General features: G+C 40.0%; 1 protein-coding gene across 4 annotated transcripts in view; it reads right to left on the bottom strand.

The window, feature by feature from the left end:
• Nucleotides 1-429: 429 nt before the first annotated feature.
• Nucleotides 430-23,580, bottom strand: part of OXNAD1 (oxidoreductase NAD binding domain containing 1) — a gene marked incomplete at its 5' end in the record, with an annotated part of 37,989 nt that continues 14,838 nt past the window's right edge. For all 4 annotated transcript variants that reach the window (XM_084621925.1, XM_084621924.1, XM_084621922.1 and 1 more), the window contains 5 exons: nt 430-1,507; nt 2,267-2,375; nt 10,098-10,340; nt 17,559-17,700; nt 23,292-23,398. In XM_084621925.1, coding sequence (XP_084478051.1) covers nt 1,353-1,507; nt 2,267-2,375; nt 10,098-10,340; nt 17,559-17,700; nt 23,292-23,398 — 756 coding nt within the window. In that variant the 3' untranslated portion in view covers nt 430-1,352. The remainder of the gene's footprint in view (nt 1,508-2,266; nt 2,376-10,097; nt 10,341-17,558; nt 17,701-23,291; nt 23,399-23,580) is intronic.

Genomic DNA, 23,580 nt, shown 5'->3' on the forward strand with positions numbered 1-23,580 from the left:
TCCTCGGATCAGGAATCCTCTCTTCTGCATGGATGCTGAGAAAATCAGTAAGCTCATTATCAATCTTAGGAAAGAGAAAAGTCTTCAACAAACAAATCACATGCATGTTTAAGTATCTTAACAAATCATACTACAGTAGAGTTATGAACGCCTTGGGCCTGAACGGAGATTGTTCATAACTCTGAAATGGTCATAACTCTGACCAAAACATTGTGGTTGGTCTTTCAAAAGACCTGAACATTGACTTCGTACAGCTCTAAAACTTTACTGTACAGAAGAAAAATGCTGCTTTCCCTTTAGTTTTTTTTTTAGTAATTACATTTAACACAGTACTGTACTGTATTTGGCACTCTTTTGTCTCTGCTGCTGCTTGATTCTTCTGGTTCCAAATGAGGTGTGTGGTTGACTGATCAGTTCATAACTCTGACATTCTACTGTATTATGCAATTTATTTAGCACTTTGTTGGCCTCAAAACGTTTCACATAATTACAAACTATACTCATACCAGAGTATAATGATCATTTAACTTACCACCAACACAGTTGGCAGTGGCATACAGAAGTCCTTCTAAATGGGTTTTTCCCTTGTACAACAGAAAGTGAATGGGTAAATTAGCCCATTAAATAAAAGAAAGTTTAGGTAAGCAGAATGTAATTTAGAATTAGCCCAAGAAAAGGTGAGACTGCTCAAGTCTTTTGAATATAATTATAAGATCTTTAATACCTGGAAGTGGTCAAGAACTATTTTAAATCTCATTCGAAGAAGAGTTGTCTCAGGAAAACAGCACCCTTATCAGGCTGCGGTATCTAAATAGGACTCTAGGAATTGTGCCAATATTGGTATTGTCAATATCTGCAAAGCTGGGAGATGAGACCCTCACCAACTAGTGACCCAGTCTGGCCTTGCTTAGCTTACAAAATTAGGGTCTGAATTAAAACATTACAGACTACATCTGGTCATTTTTACAAATTTAGTTAATTGCAAGTTATAATTGTAATGAAAATAGTATTTGAATGTTTAAAAAGCTGCCTAATTAACAAAAAAAAAGTACTACACAAATCAATCAATAGCAAATGAGTGAAATACAAAAATCAAATGGCTCATGTCTTTAATATAAAATACATTATGCTTTTTTTCAAAAGCAATAAAACAATAATGACCCAAATCAGAGTGCATTATAGGATAATTTAAGAATTGATACTAGATACAAGAAGATTTCATGTGCCTAAAGTGAAATCTTGCAGTCAGTGAGGTCATAGTAGAGTCCATCTTCTGTGCATTTCAGGCACTTTTTATCTATCAAAATACATAGATTAGTTTTCAGTTTTTATTTTCTGCTAAGTAGCTGTTGCTACCACCACTTTTCAAAGTAAATGCAGTCTGTAGAAACACCAAAGTTTTCTAGTAGTTTGGATATAGATTCTATCATTGGAGGTGGACCACAGATGTACCATAAAGTATCCTTAGACACATGTTTTTCTAGTTCCTTTTCAGATATTCTTCCCTCTACCAAAGAGAACATACGTAGTTAAGAACAGAAATTCATATGAAGATAGAAACTTTAGGTCACTGCCTTTTGACTGTATAAATATCTAACATGGAGTAGTGATTCTGGCATTTTGACACTGGTTCTCTGAAAATCAGGCCTGTTTAAGGTTGCTCAAATTAGGAAACCACACCCACACAGAGGCATCCAAAACCACTTAGTAAGCTGAAAGCGTAGATCAGTGTTTAAGAAAATACAGTGTCAATTTACAGGACATTAGTTCTTCAACTACCATTAAGAGTAACACAATACTGTAAAACTAAAATATCCCATATTTCGTTGAGAATAGATCTCTCTCTCTATGCCAAGGACACCTTAAAGGCCATGGATTTATCCTGCTTTGTCATTTCAGCTTTAAGCAAAGTAAATATAAGTGTTGAACACACAGGGGAGTGGACTGGGTATGAAATGTAAATAAGAATTAACAGCAAGTAGAAGCAATTCAGCCATAAGTGTAACACAGAACTTGTGCAAGCACTCCTGAGATAATTCAGAGGACCAAAAAGTACATAAAATTAAATCATTCATGTTTCTCATGTACAAATTTTCCCATTCTCCACTGGGCTCCTACCCATTTTGTATGATAATTTTTTAGATATTGTAAAGCATTATATTATGCACATCAAACCTCTCTAAAAGTATAGGCTGAACAACACTAAAGTCATAACTCCCACTGAATCAATTACTTTAACATCTCTAGGCATCAACAAAGTACGTACCAGTGATATACGGCTGAAGTTCTTCACAGATTTGTGAACTCTGTTGGGTAACATGGAAACTGCATGTGATCTTTCCAGGAAATTCGTTCATCAAACCAAAGATATTATTCTGGAATGTTAAACATACTTGGTCATACCACAGAGTCTATTAAATCAAAGCAGATGTGTACACAGAATCCCAGAACATGGTTGATTGTACTATCTACTAAGATTCTGCACATCATACTCTCTATTTAAGAATTTGATGGTTTGAGTTTTAACAAGCCAGAACTTTAAGGACTTCTTTATCTGGAATCTGAATATGCAACCAATTATATTGCTGATGTTTTTCTCCATTTCTGCAACTGTTTGTAATTAATCCACACTTGCATCTTATAACTATTTCCGCTCTTTTGTGGCTTCTCCTCTTGCAGCTGTGAAGCTGTCAAAAAAGGCAAAGTGGTCCCCATTTCCTCTCTCCACCTTCCAGAAACCTGATGTTTTTACTTTAAAATGAACAAGTTGTACATTTCAGTGCTTTAGGTCCAAGCCTGGAACCACCTTCACTTGGTAATGTTACTGGCCTATTTTTAAAAAAATTAAAACCACCTACAGGATAAATTTTAATCCTATTAATACTCTGAGTAGAAACTCACTAATTCTCAATTCTGTAATCCACAAATGTGATCATTCTCACCAAAACCCCAGTGGCCTCATGCCAAGCCTCAGTGCAAACGTACTAGACAAGTGCTGTAATGAGGTCTCACAACTACGACTTCATCAGTTACTATCTAGATCAGGGGTGGGAAAACCTTTTGGACCAAGGGCCACATCTTGGAATAGAAATTGTTTGGTGGGCCATGAATGCTCACAAAATTGGGGTTGGGGGTGCAGACTCCAGGGTGGGGCCAGAAATGAAGAGTTCAAGGTGCGGGAAGGGGGAGGGCTCTCCGGGCTGGGACCGAGGGATTCAGAGGGTAAGAGGGGGATCAGGGCTGGGGTAGGAGGTTGGAGTGCGGGGAGAGGCTCGGGGTGCAGGCTCCAGGCAATGCTTACCTCAAGCAGCTCCCAGAAGCAGCAGCTATGTCCCCACTTTGGCTCCTACGTTTCCGAAAGCAGCGTGGAGCACCCTCCAATCCTGCTCCCCAGCTGGAGTGCGGCAAGCCCCAGACCCCACTCCCCAGTGGGAGCTCCAAGGCCGGCTTAAAACTGCCGGCAATCCAGATCCAGCCCCCGGGCTGTAGTTTGCCCACCCCTGATCTAGATTCTAAGCTACTTAGGGCTTTCATAACTATAAAAGGCATTGGTAGTGCTCTACAAATTCATTTTAAAGAAAGTATATTCTAGTATATTTGCTAGATTATTATGAAGTAAAACCAAACTATTCTGTGATAGTATCCTGGATTGTTTTATCATTTGTTTGTTTACCCACTAGTATGAGCAAACTGTCATGGGTCTCCCAGTCAATAAGAACGAGACTGACTGCAGTGTATATACAGAGAGGTATATAGAGAAGTTCTTGAACTCACTTTGAAGACTTGTTTTTAATTTTGGGGGTGAACTTCAGTGTTCATGAAAGTAAGAGGACTTCAAATAGAATAAGGCATACAGGCAGACAATTCTGCAAACAGCTCTGCCAATACCCCTCATACGGACCCATTTTTACTTCCCTGCATATCTTCAGAACGGAAGTTAGCAATAATATGGAACTGTGCAGTGTTCTGTGGTACTTTTGAGACAAATCTTCTCCCAAAGATTGGAGACATCAGGACCTGGCTAAGCAGGTTCCCAAGCAGATTCACAGACTTCCCCCTTACTTGTACATGTATTGCCTATACATTCACTCTCAAGGAGTGCAGGCCATGATTCTACACAAACCTCAGGGACAAAAACTGGTGCAGAGAAAGGCAGTGCTTCCCCAGCATCCTTGCGCCAGAGGTGGTTTTCTTTATTCTGTCTGGCTGAATCTGCCAACTGACAACTAATGTACAAAACAGATATGGCAGCTGGACAATGAGATTCCCCACTGGGGAAAAGATCTCCCTTCGCATAGTGACTGGGAGGTGGGAAGGGAAAAACAGTCACGTTCACATTTAAAGAAACTTGAGACAGCTATTTAAGCAGAGACTGGCAGGAACTACATTAATATGGCATAATGTATATAGTGGGTAATATACCATAGAGCTACATTTTCAAAGAGTTAAGCAACAGTAACTGCCTATGAAGTTGCTTAAGAGCATGCAAAAGAGTAACTGTCAGAGCAATGATTTATTGTAACTTGACAAGGTGACAGAAAGGAAGGTCTACTTCACAAGTATTTTTCTTGGGGGTAAAAGGGTCCTCTGTATCCTTGCTGAAGCACTAAAGGTTTCCTGGGGAGTTTACTATGGAGTTGTCTCATGATAACAAGGAGCACCAAGCCATGATCATGTGTGCCCCATCCTGGTGTACCAATTTATCAAAGCATTTTCATACATATTCGGAATGCTAAATTTCAAGAGATCATGAAGAAAGAACATGCATAATAAATCATTCAAATATGGCAATGCAATCTCTAGTCACATCTCATTATCACACTCTGTTCTCTTGCAAAAATGTTCAAATACAAAGGCTATGCTCTCACAAAATTGCAGAGGTAGATTTTCTAGAACGTATGGACACCCCCACCCCCATTAAAATGGTATATATTTATTTATAAAACACACAGGAACATTAGTAATTGTTCTACTGAATGAAGCTATTGATGCAAGTGTGTTGTTCTGCCCCCAGCAGCAAAGAACATTAGATGCTTTAGTGGAAGCAAACATCTTCTCTGCCCCGCAGGATGCATCTGGCTTAATTATGCAATACTGCGTGTAGAAGGAAAATTTTTTACTGTGTCCTGCAGACAATCTACCTTTCAACTGGATGCATAAGGTTTGATTAATTTTGACTTGCCTAGCACAACTGAGAAACAAGGATGATGTAATTACCCACTTCCCCCCTTCAATGTATTGCTTATTGTTTGTATTACAATGAAGTCTATAGGCCCCAATAAGGGGCCCCTTTCTGTTAGGCACTATACAGACCCACTGTGAGAGATGGTCTGCATCCCAAAGACCTTGTAATCTAAATAGCATGACAAACAGAGGACTTGCTGCAAGCATCATACAGTTTCCAGATTTTTTTTTTCTTACAGACACTGTAAGAAATATTACCTTTTATATCTAAATAGCCTGTCTTTTAATTTCATAGCGTCATCTCATACTATGCAACAGGGTTTTAGTAACTAAGAAGAGAGACTCATCAGTTCTTTGCATAGTTTAATATATTAAGTCCCTAACTCCTGTCCCTGAGACACTAAACAACCCCACTATAGAATCACTGGATACAAGTAGCCCTGACATTCTTATAGCCATCTTCCTTGCCTTTGTAACTATATCATTAAAGTGCTGTGATCAAACATGCAGACATTTCATTAGATGAGGGCAAATCATTGCCAAATGTCACAACAGCTTCTGCATTATTTTACTCATTTCATATGCAAGAAATTATTTTATTCTAATTTGGCTATGCAATGGATAGATACCTTCACTGACCAACACAGATTGACTCTCTTTTTTTCCACTCAGGAGAATAACAGAAGTCAGAGTCTACCGGCAGATATGAGCACTTTAGACAATGTTATACTAACAGGCTTCACCTTGCATTTTACCTTGGTTAACCTCAGCCATCTTGCTACTCAATCCCCTAATGTGATAATTTCCTAAACTTCAGTCTTTGCAAACCAAAATATTGTTTCACCTGAAGTTTTCACCCATTCACTGTCTACTTCCTCCAAGTCATTAATATATTAAACCAAACCCAGTAGTGACCCCAGCCTCAGGCATTCAACCCATTTACTTATCCACATTCAGAGGAGCAGATCACACTGATCAGCCATTTTTCAGATCCACACAGATCTTTGCCCTTTACCTAGTATTTATTTTCTTCAATCCTTTATGACCAAAAGCCACTGAGTTCTTCAGAGAAACCTAACTCATTAGAGAGAGACAATTTTCCCTTATGGAAGCTGTGCTGATTGGACATTAACAGTATTATCAGCGACCCTACATCCAAGTGCTGTACTACTCAATTCTTAAACTGTCACACAAACATTGAGATGATGGCAAAGTATTATCACAAGGACTCTACTCTACTAAACAACGAACACAGTATTATGAGATGTAGCACCAACATGATGGTTGATCAAAACTAGGGCTGGCAAAAACACAGAACTAACAGCTTTTTCCCCCAATTAACTTGTGTTTTCACATTTTTGAGTTAGGAAACAGAAGCAACTTAAAAAAATGTTGTTTGAAGAAAATCTATATCGGTACTTACACACCTAGCATTAGCAAATTCTGAGCACCTCATAATTGCTAATATTTTTTAGCCTTGGCACCCCATTGATGTAAGAAAGCGTTATTCCCAGCCCTGTGCTACCATCTCTACTTAATTTTGTCAAAACTCTTGAGTATAAGTTTGATCAAACCCAGCTATTTGAAATTCACATATGCAAAATTTCATGCAAAAAAAAAAAGTGACTTTTTGTGTTTTCAAATTATGCAAGAAAATTCTCAGTCTCTTGACATTTCTGGGTGTGAAATTTATGTTATTTTTAATTTGGTTACATTTAAAAATGTTATAGATTCAGCTTATTACATCCAGATATAATCAAAACATAACAGAGATGCCAACTTTGCTCTGAGACTTTTAGAGATGTTTATGGAAAAAAATTAGGGAAGTTGCTTGGACCTCTTCCCACCTCCCTTCCCTTCCCTTCCCCCTAAAGAAACCAGGACCTCCCCCATCCCTTCCATGTCTATGGTCAAAGGCAGGCAGAGGGAAGCGGAAAGCTGCCCGCCTATGCCACTTAGAGCCTCAATTATCTTGGTCAGTCCTCGCCCTGGACCTCCTTCCCAGGATGATGATCCTCCTCTTCTCTCTCCTCTGTCACGTTCCCTCTCTCCTACTCTTACTGTCATTGCCTCCTCCAACCCCTCTGGCTTCTCTTCCCCTACAGACTCCCTGGTAAGGGTTTAATGGAAGACAAGCTGCAGTGACTATCTGTAGGGCCACAGCACAGGCTGCATGTTGTGCTCTCACGGCTGCAGGCGGCCCCTCCTGGCATGCTCTAGGTATATACAGCACATTAACGTAGTCCAGCAGGGTATACACGGGGCAGCTAGAGCCCAACACACAGCCTGTGGTTTGAGCGGTTAATTCAGCAGTGCCCCAACCCATTCTAAACCATCATGGCTTGCCTCTTATCAGACCCTCACTGTGCAGTCTGGGCATGTGCCACAGCAGCCACAATACTATTTGCTATATTCGTAGGACCTGAGTGGTGGTTAGTGACAGGCATACATTTAAAAAAATATATATATATGCGTGTGTGCACACTTGAAAAATTGAAAGATTTAAGGCTGACATAGTAATTTCATAATTACATGTAAAAAAAATCAAGAGATTACCAAAAATAAGGGAGGGTTGGCATGTCTGACATAGCAGGTCAACAATAGTACAGTAAAAAAAAAAATACAGGGTACATCAGTAAGGCAGAGCATACAGATAAAAATACACTATACCTCTGAAAAAGTTTCCTTCCATTGGTTGAAATAGTATTGATACATTAAAAATAATAGCAATGAGTAGATTGTTAATGAGAACTTTTCACCATGAGGTCACTAAATCCAGCCCAGTTCTGTAATGAACAAGCCATGACTATATGACAGCTGTTTAGTGGCCCATGTATAATTTACTCCACTTCCAAGTGCAGGAGTGGGCAAACTACGGCCCGTGGGCCACATCCAGCCCATCAGGCCTTTTAATCTGGCCGTCAAGCTCTCGCCGGGGAGTGGGGTCAGGGTCTTGCTGCGCAGATCTTGGAAGCAGTGGCATTTCCCCACTCCAGCTCCTACACACATTGCCCCCGCCCCAAATACCACCCCTGCAGCTCCCACTGGCCAGGAACCACGGCGAATGGGAGCTGCAAGGGAGGTACCTGCAGACGGGGAAGCACGCAGAGCCACATGGCCGGCGCCACTCCTCCACGTAGGAGCTGTAGGGGGGCATGCCGCTGCTTCTGGTAGCTGCGAGGGTGGCGCGTGCAGATGGAGCAGCACACAGATCCACCTGGTCGTGCCTCTTCATAGGAGCGAGAGGGGGGACATGCTGCTGCTTCCAGGAGCTGCTTGAGGTAAGCACCTCCCAGAGCCTGCCTGCACCTGAGCCCCCTCTTCCATCCCGGGCCCAACCCCCTGCCTTAGTCCTGATCCCCCTCCTGCCCTCCAAACCCCTCAATCCCAGCCCCACCCCAGAGCCTGCACTCCCAGCTGGAGCCCTTCCACCCCCCACCCCCTGCCCCACCCCAGAGCCTGCACCCACGGCCGGAGCCCTCACCCCCTCTTGCACCCCAACCCCCCAATTTTGTGAGTATTCATGGCCCGCCATGCAATTTTTATACTCCGATGTGGCCCTCCCACCTGTCCTAGTGCATATGTTCACATCACAAAAAAGCAGAGGAGAACTGCTGCTACCTCTGTTGGGAGGGCAAGAACCAAATGAACAGGGAGACCAAATAACCCTTTAATCTCTGGACCAGAATTCTGACACACATTTGCGGGATACTGTTGACAAACTTGCACTTCACACTTCACCTGTACCTCTTCTGCATGCTGAAAAATAATGCTGCATAACACATGCTGCTGTTCTGTGGGGAAAGGACATCAATCTGCAGGGCTATCAATCCAACAACAGTCAGCAGCACTACATTCACCAAATCTTTTGAAACAATACCAATAAATATGTTCAGCCATTCGATGTGTACAGATATATTCAACAGGGTGTAATACTTCAATATTCAGTTATGGTTTACATGGAGCAAAAATGTTTTGGAGCAACATTTTGATCAGTTTGATAAATTCTTATTGTACAAGCCAAGAATGTGAATCACATAATCGGAAAAAAGCTGAATCAAGCTTCATTGAAATTCCATCAGTGTAACTATACAATTTGTTTTCAAGAGTGGTCTCTAGTTTCATATACTCAGCTTTAAATACCAAAGGTCTGATTATCAGGAATGATAAATCAGTGTCTTAAGAAGAGTACTCAGAAATAGAGGCATCAAAAATAAGATGCAACTTTTGAAAAATTGGCTAATTGTCTTTGAGGAGGTAATTTGTCTAGATCTGTACAAGAATCATAGCTTTTTGACTAGAAATTTGAAAGGCTTATTTTGGAAACGTTTGTGCTTCAACTGCAACTGTGGTTAATGCCACAAGCCTATATTAGTTTAGAAGTTCCCCCGCATGTACTGATGTTGCTTCCTGACTCTGCAATTTTTGCAAATGTGGGCACCTTGAAGATACACGAACATGTATGGGCCTGTACGTAATTTTAGCAAGAATTTTTCAGAAGACATTTTCCAGTAGAACTGGTTTTATAGATCGACTTGACAACCCTGTGACTAACTTTCAATTGTCTCTTTGGCAACCATTACACTGGATCATAAGGTCAGATGTTCGCAAACAGAAAGCAAATCAAAGGTATTTAAGTTCAATAAAAATAGCAACAAGGGGGGAAAGGCAGAACATTTACACATACAGGGCCTGATTCTGCACCACAGAAGTCAATGGGAGCAGGAAAAAAGATATGCAAGCTTCTTGAGGCAGGGACAGTTTTTTTTGTTCTGTGTTTCTAGAGCACTTAGCGCAAGAGGGGCCTGGTCTATGAGTAGCACTCCTCCTCACTACATTAATACAAACAAACTGAACAATAAGCCTTCTGAAAAGAAAAAACAATTAAAAAAAACCTCTTTCCTTTTACCTACCTTAAATAAGAGTTCATTTGTGTTTTTTGCACTATAGTACAGCTTCACTGTTCCCATTTTATACCCATTTTCTTCACTCTCTTGATTTCTATGAAAATCTGCTACATGTAGCAGTATGGAAAACAATGGGTTGATTCCTACTCCCCCTGCAATCAGCACAAGGTTTACAGGGGAGTCAGCAGGTTGAGGATCAAAGAAGAAATTGCCTCCCACTCGCAGAGCCACTACTGAGTCAAGGGAGCACTAGGGGCAGAAAAAAAAGATAATATTTTAACTTTAACTAAAAGCAATGGACAAAATACAAGTTGTCATTCATCACTAAATCATAAGACAAGCTGGGCTTCAGAAGAAGATAATCAATGTTAGTTTTTACATATTTTACCCGTGAGGGGAAGCCCAAGTATTTTAAAAACACACACTCAAAATCAACCCAGTTATCTGAAGTCAGTTGGTTGAGTGCCCTGAAGGGGCCTGTTTTTTGCCTTCAGGCCAAGGCACTGCCCTGATAAAGAAGGACTGATGACATTCCCCCATGAGGGCTGATGCAGGATATTTCACACTAAGGAGTGATTTATGTTAGGATTTTTTCACAATGAAAATGTGTGTTGTTGTGAAGATCCAAGGTTAAAGTCTGAGATTCCCATTAAGTCCAGGGCCCTTATTCTCAGAAAGGCTCCGCTAAGGGGAAAGGAGTCAGGCTACAGGAGGAAGTCATGTTGCAGTTTTGTGGACCTAAAAGGACAGTCTTCCCCACTGCCACTCCAAAAAAAGGAGAGAACCTCCTAAAAGAAACTTCTCTTATAGTGATATTTCTATCTGCTTTATTAAACTACTACAAAAATCACATGGTAACCCTTTCCCCCACAAAATCAAAATTCCAGCCACATATGAATAGAGGTAGTTTCTGGGAGCAACTCTGCAAAGAAAGTTTATTACATGGAAAAGTGAAACTGCCTTAAGTATATCACACTGGGATAATAAAAAGAAAAAGGAGTACTTGTGGCACCTTAGAGGCTAACAAATTTATTTGAGCATAAGCTTTCGTGAGCTACAACTCGTAGCTCACGAAAGATTATATTCAAATAAATTTGTTAGTCTCTAAGGTGCCACAAGTACTCCTTTTCTTTTTGTGAATACAGACTAACACGGCTGCTACTCTGACACTGGGATAATGTTCTCTTGGAATATGAGAAAGCTTTTTCAATTTCAGACTGACACCCTTGCATGAAGGGGGAAATGGAGATAGAGAAATTAAGCAAGTTGTCCAAGGTCACGAGTTAGCAGCAGTACCAGGAACAGAAGACAGAACTCCTGATCAGAATCGTATGTTCTCACTCTAGACCACGCAGACGGGGAAGAACAGGAAAGAGGGACAAACAAAAAAAGGAGAGGTAAAAATACAAGAAAAGGGGAAAAAAATCTTCCAGGAACAGCAATTCATCAGTCACAGACAAAAAGTGCTGCCTCCAGAAAGTCGCTTCTACTATCAGGAAATAGCAATTGAAACAGACGAGGCCAAATCACTTCATGTTAAGGTGAGAAAAAACTAAAAAGAAAATGTTGAGGCAGGAGGCTAAAAGACTGACCCTTATTTGTCATTTTGGTGGGATGCTACTACTACAAAACCATTTATGAAGTGAACCTGAAGATTAAGCTAGTCACTTGTCAGGCTCCAACAGACCGAGAAATTACTGTCTTAAGTGCTTTACAAACCAAGAAGTAAATGCAAAATCAAAAAGGCGAATCTTGGGCTTCGAGTTAAGTGACATTGTGTCAGTCACGTCTATGAAGAGTAGATTTCCATCAGCGACAGGCATATATTAAGTAAAGGTCCATGCCCCAAAAGACTACCTATACCAAGATGAGGAAAGATCCTTTGAAGCAGAGTGTTACATACAACTAGGATTGTAAGGAAGCAGGAGGCCCATAAAGGTGACTACCATCACCTGGATCAATTGGTTTTCAGCTGTCATTAAGACTGCGCTGATCACAACACGTCTGCCATTCTTCTCGCGCTCTTCCCTTTCTTCTCCACATTCATCCAAAACGTTTAACAATGTAATCTTCCCATCTTCTTGGAAGCCAACCGGGTCGTCTTTTCTGTTCTCGCAGGTACCACTCAGCAATGATTGTGGTCCACCTATTGTTCGTGAGCCGTGCTGTGTGGCCCACCCATCGCATCTTGTTATGTTTGCTTTCCACAACAATACCTTTCACACCTCTGTGTTCTCTGATCATTTCATTTGGGATGTGATCCAGAAGGGAAATTCCCAACATAGCTTGTTCCATTGCCCTTTCAGCTACAGACAGCTGCTATTCTCTCTTCGTCAGTGCCCACGTTTCACTGCCATACAGCATGGCTGGCAGCACTGTTGAACTGAAGATATTTGTATGTGTGGTCTTGTCGATTTTTCCTTTGGGGATGTCTTTGATGGAATTAAACGCACACCATCCTGCCCGAATCCTTCGTGAGAGATCTCCGTTCAGGTCTTGGCGCATATTAACTTCTTGGCCCAAATATATGTACTGTACCACTTTTGTCGATTTCTTCTCCTCTTACCGTTATTCGGGCTTTCGTAAGATGTCTGATCGCATGTATTTCGTTTTTCAGCGGTTCATTTTCAGGCTGACCTGACTGCTTTTCTTGTCAAGTCTTCGTAGCATGCTCTGCAGTTGGTTGGTGCTTTCGGCAATTAGTACGATGTCGTCCACTAATCTGAGATGGGATAATCGTTTTCTGTTTATGTTGACACCACTCCTCCAACTGATCTTATTCATAACCATTTCGAGGCAGGCAGTGAATAGTTTCGGTGAAATCATATCTTCTTGCTTTATGCCTTTCTCGATTGGGATGCGGAGGAGAGTTTCGAGGAGAGTAATGTCTGTTGTACATCCAGTATTTGCTTCCTTCAACAAACTGATGTACTGCATGTTAATGCCCTGCTCTGCGAGTGCCTTTAATATTGCGTTAAACTCGACGCTATCAAAGGCCTTTTCATAGTCGACGAAAGCAATGGACAGCGGGAGTCTGTATTCCCTCGCTCTTTCTAGGAGCTGCCTAAGGGTAAATATATGGTCAATCATGCTGAAATTTCTTCAAAACCCTGCCTGCTCTCTCGGCTGTTGTTCATCCAGACTCTGTGAGAGACTGTTCTTCTTTGTAAAGAGCTTGTAGATGTGAGAGAGCAGGTATACAGAGTAGTAGTAGTAAAGATTTTCTTAATCGCCCTTCTTGTGCAGCAAGATGGTATTCGACTCCTTCCAGTTTGATGTTATCTTTCCTTCTCCAAGATATCGACTAAATCTTAAAGTGAGGGCCTTCCAAAGCGTTTTGCCTCCTGCAGAAATCATTTCTGACGTTATTCCATCTTTGCCTGGAGCTTTTCCCTTCTTCATCTGGTGTAGTGGGCTTCGGACTTCGCTGACTATTACTGGGGGGATGCGTTCTTCTGACTCTTGGAGCATTGGGAGAGGGACGTCGATTCTTGATTTGAACAGTTCTGTAGAGAAGTCCTTGCAGACCTCCTCCATCCCTGGTCTGTCAATTACCGTCTCTCCGTCCTTGCTCTTCAATGCTGTTACGCTCAATCTATATTGCATCAATTCCTGCTTGCATGACCTGAGGCTCTTGCATGAGTCAGCTGTTTTGAGGAGCTTTTCTTTCCGGAAGTTCTCAAAGTTGTCCTTCAGTTTTCGACATATAAGCTTGCACAGAATGGATGGAGTACTTGAGGTTATTATCAGAGCTCCTTTTCACATTTCTCCACTTCTCCAACAAGCTTTTTGTTTCATTCGAGAGTCTTCTCTTCGCCTTCTTCAGCTTTTCAATTTCAGCTGCTTTTATGCAACATCTCAGCTTGTCAGCAAAGATACTATAGTTCTCCTCGCACTTTTCCATCTGGCTCCAGTCAAACCCAGAAATCGCTTTCTTTAGCTTTGCTTCATCAAATGTCTTCAGCCACTGTTTCTCGTTTGCCATCTGTTATACCTGCTTTTCCACTGCTTTGTCGAAAATCAACTTCACTCTAAGCAGGTGATGGTCACTGCCAGTGTTGAAAGGCTGCACCACAGAGACATCTTGAACGATGCGCCTTTTATTGACTAAAATATAGTTAATTTCATTCTTGCTCTTTGCGTTTGGTGCGATCCATGTCCACCTTCTTGCGGTCTTCTTTTTGTACCAGGTGTTTGACACGTACAGTTCTTTCGTTTCTGCCATCGCTACCAGGCTCTCTCCTCTTTCATTCCTTTCGCCACTGCCATATCTCCCTATGAACTTTTCGCCAGCTTTCCCTCGCCCGACCTTGGCATTGAAATCTCCCATCGTGACAGTGTAAGTGAACTTTTGCGCAAGGGCTCTTTCGAGCTCTCGGTAGAATTCTTCCACTTCTTCGTCCTCACCTGCACTTGTGGAACTGTAGGCCTGGATGACCTTGAGGGTCGCTTTTGACTCCATCTGAAGATGCAAAAGCCACTGCAAAATCCTACCTCACCACCTCATCGTGGTGCAGCTGTGACCCTGGCCGTCTGACAGCTATGGTAGCGGGGCATATGCCCTGGTAGGTCTAACCATGCTACAAAGGTTTCGGACTATCCAATCCAGGGAGGGAGATTGCTCTCTCAGAGGAAAGAGCGCTTTTCATTCTCCTTAGAGGTTGAAGGCTAGCTAAGCTTGAGGAGGTATGCATGCCTGCCCGCCTAGCCAGTGGTATGGCTTGACGTTAACGGCTAAAACAACATGAGTAAATGGGTCTTAGTTCCCTGCGCATCATTGAACTGTTTTACAGTGGTGGAGGAAAAATTGAGCAATGAGAGGTTGCTAAAAATGTCAGGTGCTAGGCCAACATGGAAAAGGACAACCCTTGCTGTGTACTCTTACAATTGTAGGTCACTGGCAAGGGAGGAAACGTTAAACCATCTGATGGAGAAGAAGAAAAGGATAAGATGCGATACCCTCGGTGTCTGCGAAACCTGACGAAAGAAGGAGTTGGAAGTCAACTGGAAGGATGGAAGCGCTGTGAGGCTCGGAAAGGGAGATGGTGCTAGAAATGTTGGAGGAGTCGGATTTATCATCAGTAAGGATTGGTCTTCGAAAGTCATATCATGCCAGCTAATATCACGTATTGGTGTGCTGCATCTTCAGTGGCTACCATCATCACCCTAAAGCCCAAAATGTTTCTTTCCTTGCTAATTGCACTGTGTAATGTGGACAAATGAGTAAATTCCTCTTATCTGTCAGTCAAGTGGTATTAGACAATCCGTATGACAATCCGTATGTGTTATTTCTGAGCCCAATTCCTCCTCCTTTTCCCAACACACTGGCAGGCTCTTTCAATTCTTCCATGCCTCACAGAGGCACCTTCTTTCTTCCAGGCCTCAGAAGAGGTCAAGTACCACTTGGAATAGGGGAAGACAGACTTTCTCCCAGAAAATAAAACAGGGAGAGACAAAAGTGCCCATCCCTGTCCACTTTGTATCCCTCACCACCTTGGCCTCTTGTAGAATGAGCACAGTCAGGCCTCAGGGTGGGGCGTGGCTCTGACTTAGGCAACTGTTTTTTACACCAGCAGCCCCCTGTGCAGTTCAGGGACCAATGGAATAACCTGACTGACAGATGAGCAAGACACACCTAGGCATCTCTACTAATGGAACCACATTAGAGAAGAAGCTTATTATTAAGAGTCACCATGTTAGTGAAGACTATTAATTCTGGGATGATTTGGTGGGGAAGCATCACCCTGTAGCATAGAATTAGCATATTCTACTAAAATTGCAAGCATTGCATTGAAATGGCTTAGGCAGAGAGAAAAAGAAGATGGATCAAAAACAAAAAAACTACACTACAACTTCATCCACAGAAGTGTATCTTCTTGAAGTTGTTAAGATTATAAAGTGTACTAGAAATGTGCAGATGAAATATATTATAAATAAGGTATTAAAAGTTAAATATGAAAAAATCAATTTGAAAAAATCAGGTGCAATAAGTAAATAAGACAAATAATATTTAGCATTTCTAAAGTGTCCTATATCCTGGAATCTCAAAATGCATTACAAGTTAACCTTAATTAATTAAATCTCATGGCTTCTCTACCAAATAAATGTCACAAGATTCAAAGAGGTCATTAAATTTTTTCCTTCCCCTTCCCTCATTACAGAAATAAAGCACTTGCTTAATAGAAAACTCAGCTCATATCCTGAGGATTCTTCTGCAGCATCAGCGTTTGAACTAGTTTACATGTGAACTGAGTATTTTCCTGTGAATTCACCTAAAAAATTCAACAGCAGTGTTAAGGAGGGATAACAGCTTCAGAGATGCCTCAGAAATGGAAAATTAAGTTAGGCTTTCAGTAGTACGTACTGAGCAACACCAAAGGAATAGTATACAGGGATGTTTCCTATCATTAAGTGTGTAGCCAGTGACATTGGTCCTACATTTTCTACATAGCCTTTCAAAACAAGTCATTTCTTTTGAAGTCCAGTGATGCATGAAACTAACCTGATTTAACAGCAGCAGAAGTGCAGTGCAAGGTCACATGGTAACTGCTGGGTTAGGATCAACCTGGGGATTCTCACTGCTTGATTTTTACTGTGACTCTTCTGGTCAATAAACAGAGCAGCAATTGCTGTAACCTTGGAAGACTCTGTTAGCCTAGACCTTGGAGCCATACTTAGAGAACTATGGACGACAGGCATAGGATAGTAAGTAGGAGGAATGATATCTGAACGAAAGAGCAACAGCGTGGAAGGAAATCTCGTGACCACAATTAAACTGTGGTAAATAGGAGAATGTATGTAAAAATGTAGAATGTAAAAAATGCTCCAAGGCCTCAAGTACCACCCATCACAAATCAGCAGGGGAGAAAAGAATCAGACCACTCTTGGCATGACCAAAAACGAAAAAAAACAAACAAAAAGAGGCTTTAAATTGTCTCAAAGTGTAATCCAGAGTATTGGGATTTTGTCAGCTCTGAAGTATTGTGTTGCTTTACCAATTATTTATTACTGACATAAGGGTCCCTTTTATAACAAGATTTTTGTCTGTCAACCATTTGTAACTGTATAAACATTTAAACTTACTAACTGTGACCCTTCAGTTAGACATGATTGCTGGAAAGTTCTACAAATACAGGATGTTAGATATATCTATGTAATATAACAAAGCTGTATCTAAGAGCCAGATTCAGAAGAGAGGCACCAACAAGTTAGAAGATCACAACTTTAGACTCAGGTTACCACACACGAATTACGTTATTTCACGGCCTCTTACAAAGCAGATTATTTTATTCATGATGAAAGTTAGGGCCAATTAAATGAGATGCTTAGAAATTGTGTATTAATAAGGGCCCATACCCTACTCACTGAAGTCAATAGGAGTTTTGCTACTGACTTCAACGGGACAGAATCAAGTTCTAAGTGAAAAATGACTTGTTCAGTGTGTAATCATCTGCAAATATCGTTTACCTGAGTGTGAATCCAGTGAGCAGGAGGATGTACAGTATGTTTTACTGCCAGTTCCAATACTCTCTCTTGTTCCAGTAGACCAGGGCTGGAACATATTGAGAATCCACCAACTACGGCAACTTCAGGGATAAAGAAATCTACCCTAAGAAACAATTAAATAAAAGGAACTTTAAAAACAATGTGAGAGAATGTTCGCCAAGTTTCCTTCAACACAAAGCGGTTGGCTTGATCTCAGCTACTCTGTGTTTACCAAAACGTGTGCATTTTGATTTCTATAAGGTTCAGAACCCAACAGAGATAGTGCACTAGCAGTTTTTGTATTTGTATGTTTTGATAACAAAATAACTGAACAAAACTTTTTTACAAAGTTGAGTAACCACTTGTTATTACTAGCTTAATAATAAGAAGCATTTGGCATCCGAACACACAGCTTGAGTAATGCCATCAAATCAGAATTCTTTTCCCCTATGAATGTAAAGGGACAGGATTATTTCTTTTTATTTCCAGATTGCCAGAAAGTAAATTACATCTGTATTATACTGGCACATTTCTAGGTTGTTCTTGAGGCTTAAGTGCAATGTATAAAAGTATTAGTCATTTACTAATACTATTAGTCATTTAAGTATTAGTCATTTACTTAAGTCTAGCTATGTATTTAAAAAGTCAATATAGTCCAGCCAGATGACTCAGTTTCCACCATTTTCAGCACCACAGATACTCCCTTTCATTTTCAAACTATTGTACCTTACTGGGAAAGGGATTGGAAAACTAATTTAGGAAAACAGATTTTAATGGCATACACATACATTCTTCTGAGAGTAAGAAAAAGGACTGTAAAAAATTCTTTACATACCTATTTATTTTTAAATGTCAAAAAATGAAAGCTACTAAAATAAGTGATAGTGCTTCACATGCTAAACTGCAGCACCCTCTAGTGACATACAACATTTTGATAATGTACAAGAAGCATTTTTATAATGTGTGTTGGTCTAAACTAAATTTAAAACACATGCTTAAGAACTTAAAGTTCAGAAATTAACATGTTATAGAATGCTAGGTATATCAGTGGCTGGCAAGTTACAAGACAAGCCTTTGCCATCAGGGGTTCTCTCTGTGCATGTGGATCATTCCCAAATGATACTAATAAAGCTATAGAACAACAATATATCATAAAATATAAGAAGCCTACTAAAAAAATTTGGAGTCTTAGTAAATGTGTTTCACATCGTATTGAAAAATAAGGTCATGTTACTTTCAGAGCAGCTAAAAGTCAAATTCAATGCTCAACAACATTACAATTCTTTGTCTTCCATTTTCATCCAGCTGCACTCACAAATGAAAGACAGATACTCATAGTTCAGTTTAAATAACTTCAGAAAACTAGGGGTAATTTTCAGATGTGATGAGCATCAACCAAGGTCAATGGGAGTTGTGGTGTTCCATCATCTTTGAAAATCAGGGTCTTAACTTGGAATCTTCTGTTGGTGCTTTTCAAACTCCTAAAGAGAGCTGCCTTAATATTCAAGTAATCAATAATATTCCCACTTCTCTGCTGCAAACACCAAAATTTGGACTCTTATTATAAACTTTATGTTAAAGTCAGTTGGGCTGCTCCCTTTGTGAACTGAGCACAGTGGTAATGACTGCTAAATATGGGAGAATGACTGATTAGTCAATTAAGGCCTGAGATGACACCCCGCACAAAATGCTGTAAATATTCAGTTCTGATCAAAATTATGTCTGTCAGCTTCTTTAATAGCCCCAGATAATGCACAATGAGTTATTAAGTTGGCTAGTTAAATGAGGATGGCAATAGTGTGGTTTAACTTCTATTGCATGGGTGTTTTTGAGCAGTGTTTTCAACTGGTGGGTTGTGATCCCAAAAGAGATTATAAAACGGCAGGTGGGGCAAGGCACTGACAATTTTATTATCTAAAGCACAGAAAATCTTTCATATCCACTCACAGCACACCCTTGCCCTTCAGAGAGAAGTATTCTTCATCAATCTCTCAAACACACACACACACATTACATAGGCTTATCATTAATACATTTTTTACTCTTTTATAGTAAATATACGGTCATCATTTTTTGGGTTGCCTACCTGAAAAGGCTGAGAAACATTGTTTTACAGAACAGGAGGCCTGAGGAGACTGCCTAATCTAGAGAAATTAAGGGCCTGAATTTCAGATGTCCTCAGTGCCTGCTGCTCCCATTGCCTTCAAATGGAGCTGTCGGTACTGAGCACTTCTGGTAAACAGGCTCTAAAGTAATTAGACTGGGAAGTTGAGTAAAGATGATCCAATTCTGTGCTGTAATACTTACTATACCAAAGAACACCTCAACTGAGGATACTAAAGCTCTGTACCACTGTCTCCAGGAAAGGAATAAACTGGAATGCTCAGACTAGGATGGAGGGCACTTAAACCACAAATCATGGTCCACAATCATGCCAAAGTAAGTATTCTGGTTATGGACAGCAGAAATTATTAGTTTCTTAAAACCCTGTTTGAGATCACATTAAATTCAAAAATTATTAAAAAGCATGACTTTTAAGTAAAGATTTTACCTTCTAAAACAGTATTTATGCAAGTGTGTAGTTTAAAACAAAAATACATAATTTTTTAAACTTAGCTCACTCCGGACAGCAGATGTTTTAGTAGGCTACGTACTATGTTGTAGTATATCATCTTAAACTGACTGCTGCTTCTGAAGGCTTGCCTTACTTTAACAGTGTATGAGAAGACATGGGAGGACTTCCAAAGTAATACACTACTGGTGATGGTTTAAGTGGAGTAATTCTAGAAATATATATATATCCAACAAGGGGAAGCCAAGATAAGGGAAGATGCTGCATTTAAAAAGAGGAAAGAGAATTTGTAAACTTTTAGGTATGTCTCAGTCACATATCCTCCTTTGTCTCTTAAAAGTTTTTTTAAAGTCAAAGATTCAGAAAAGAGATAAATATCCAACAGTTGCTGGAATAAGAAGTTAGAAGTATTAAGATGAGTTCAAAGTTACTGGTCCTTTGTCCTTCATGATACTTACAAACAAACATATGCATGCACAATCTGTCACATTCAAAATGCCTTATTACAGTAATAAATCTCTTCTTGTTTATTTTAATTATTACTTGTAACTTGATAGACAACAAAAGTCTATTATATCCTGGGACAACAAATCAACTTTTTTTGCTTATGTAAACCAAGATTATGAAAGCTGCATTTTTTGTGTTTATGCTGTGAAGACAAACTTTAGCTCTGGCATCTCACTATCACATGTCACTGACATGTTAGGGTTTTCTATTCAGGAAATTGTTGATTCTTGGCACTGTTCCTCAGAAAACATGACCTCAGTTTATAGCTTCCAGTACAGAGAAGTTGCCATGCCAAAAAACAGCCTTAGAATACTTTCAAGGAAAAAAAATATGAAAAGAGTAATTATAATTAAAGCTTTCATTTTTCAGAGTGATAATTGCTAAAACATTTTTGATGGTTAAATGTGTTTTTCGAAGAACTGGCAAGCAAGAATTTAATATGCGTCACTCCACATGTGCAAAAACTGCAACAAATTGCTCCACAAACAAGAATTACTGCAATCAACATCTTGTTTTTCTGGTTCTAAATGTAAAAGTCTGGATATTAAGACTACACTGGTAGCACATGCTGTTAACACCCTAGCAGTTAAACTTTGATTCCAGCAAAAGCAGTTTCCAGCTGGACTAAGCCAACAGGAAGTTTAAAAAAAAAAAGTTAAAGGACCACTGTGAAGAGTTGTTTGCAGTGTTGCTCCCAGGATATCAGAGAGACAAGGTGGGTGAGGTAATATCTTTTATTGGACCACCTTCTGCTGGTGATAGAGAGAAGCTTTCGAGTTTACACAGAGCTCCTCTTCAGATCTGGGAAATGAAGAAGAGCTCTGTGTAAGCCTGAAAGCTTCTCTCTGTCACCAACAGAAGTTGGTCCAATAAAAGATATTACTTCATCCACCTTGTCTCTCACTGTCAAGAGTGAGAGGTCCAGATTATAACTTATCCTACAAAATAGTATTTGAGTTGAAACATGAAATTCTTCCTGATCCTGAAAAATTCTAACACTCCTAAAACCGTAACATTGTTTAAATAGCAATTGTAACCCAGGGACTGCTTGGTGCCAACTGCCAGAGGGTACAGGCGGTGCATAGGTTTTTACAGGTATCCGTCAGATGTATGCATAATAGTTCACCCACTGGTCATCATACTCAGCGCAAAATGTACACAAAGTAATATTTAAGGAGTTATATATCTATACTAAAAATTACATTCTTGAGGTCTTGAATTAAGGCAGGTGACATAACGCAGAAATGTTCCATTCAGGCAGGAGGTAACAGACACCTATGTCCTTGTCTGGTCATCTGTGTGTTGTATACCTCACAATAGATGCCTATTTACCGTCTGAGCCACACGCTAACTAAGAGCGTACAAAATCTACAAGAGAGTGAATTCCCAGGAGGCAACAAACACCTAGGTGAGGGGTGCTCTGGTTTATGAATAAATAAAAAGGATGGGTCTGTTATATATTGGATGCAAGCAAACCCCCAGGTCCTTCACCAAGAAGGCAAGCTGACAGCATGCTTATCTCGTAAAAGGAGGATCACAGCCAGCCTAGCTATAAATCGCTGCAAGGATTTTTGGGTGAGCAAAGCTTAATAAGACATGAAATATCTTGTTAATTATGTTTAGGGTCTAGCATGCGTGTTATAGTTTTATTTTATATGTAACCATTTTTGTTTCCAATACTTCTATTTGCTATTACTTTGAATCTCCATGCTTTGTTAAAGAAACTTATTCCTGATTTCACCATAAATATATCTAAGAGCTCCATGTTCAGTAGAGCAGCAATCTGAGGTGGAATTGGTAAACTGGGATGTACTGTTTCTTTGGAAGAAGCAAATCTGTGAACATTGCAAGCAACCAGCGAACGAGGGGCTGGTCACTCCAGTGAAATGATTAGAGGGCTAGAGGATTAGTGTGTGCTAATTACTACTTGTAGAGTAACTACAGGACTTGTAAGGCTTAGAGGGGAGTACTTGTGTTGCTCATGGCCAGTGGAATTGGGGAGCTGACCCCCAAAAGTCACAGACAAGGATTCTTCATGATAAAGACAGGTGGTAGCAAGGAGCCATAAAGCCCTGGGTATCCCTGGGAAGTGTCACAACAGTTAATCCATAGAATGGCCTAAGCAGTGAATTGAGTTTGTTTTCAAGTATATGCCTACCCAAACTAACCCAGCAGATCTAACGTTAGGGGGACAAAGGTCAACATTACTTTTTGGGGTTTTTTAATTAGAAAACTGTAAAACCAAATTAAAATTAACTTTCAAATTTGCAGCACTCAGTCTCTGCTCCACTGTGCAGCTAGAGTAATGGAATACAAGTAGTGTGTAAAGATGTTCATTTAGCAAAAAGTTAATGGATATAAACCATAGGTCATCACTGAAGGAATGAAAATGAAAACTGGCAAATATTAATTTTTATTTTTTTTCTATTTGTATGAAAATATGGATGTATTTAATAAAAGAGTTTACAATTATGAGGTTGAATTTATCAGCTGTTTTATATATCATTTATGACTAAAATAGTATGTTATATAAATATAATGGAGATGCATTATCCCAGTATCTTCCTTTTATCACTTCATCATCCTGGGTTTTCTGTAAGCAATTTTCCCACCACAAAATCAGGGAGAAGTCTTACCACTGTCCTGCTTTAAAAGTAAAATCCTTATTTGTGACAGCCAAGCGAAGTCTTTTAACTGTTTCAGATTCATTGGTGATGCCACACACTTTTGCTGGAGATATAACCTAGAGAAATAAGAATGAATCATTATATTACAGTGGTGTCATTTTCAGCAAATGTGCTCGAGACTGTCCGTGGAAGTTATGCGTCATTAACTATAGCATTTCATAATTTTAAAACATTATGAAGTATCCACCACAGTGGCAAAATAATAATTGAATCACACAGAAAACCACACCTCATTAAA

The sequence above is a fragment of the Lepidochelys olivacea genome, assembly GCF_965140295.1.
Source record: "Lepidochelys olivacea isolate rLepOli2 genome assembly, chromosome: 2".
NCBI classification, from domain to species: Eukaryota; Metazoa; Chordata; order Testudines; family Cheloniidae; genus Lepidochelys; species Lepidochelys olivacea.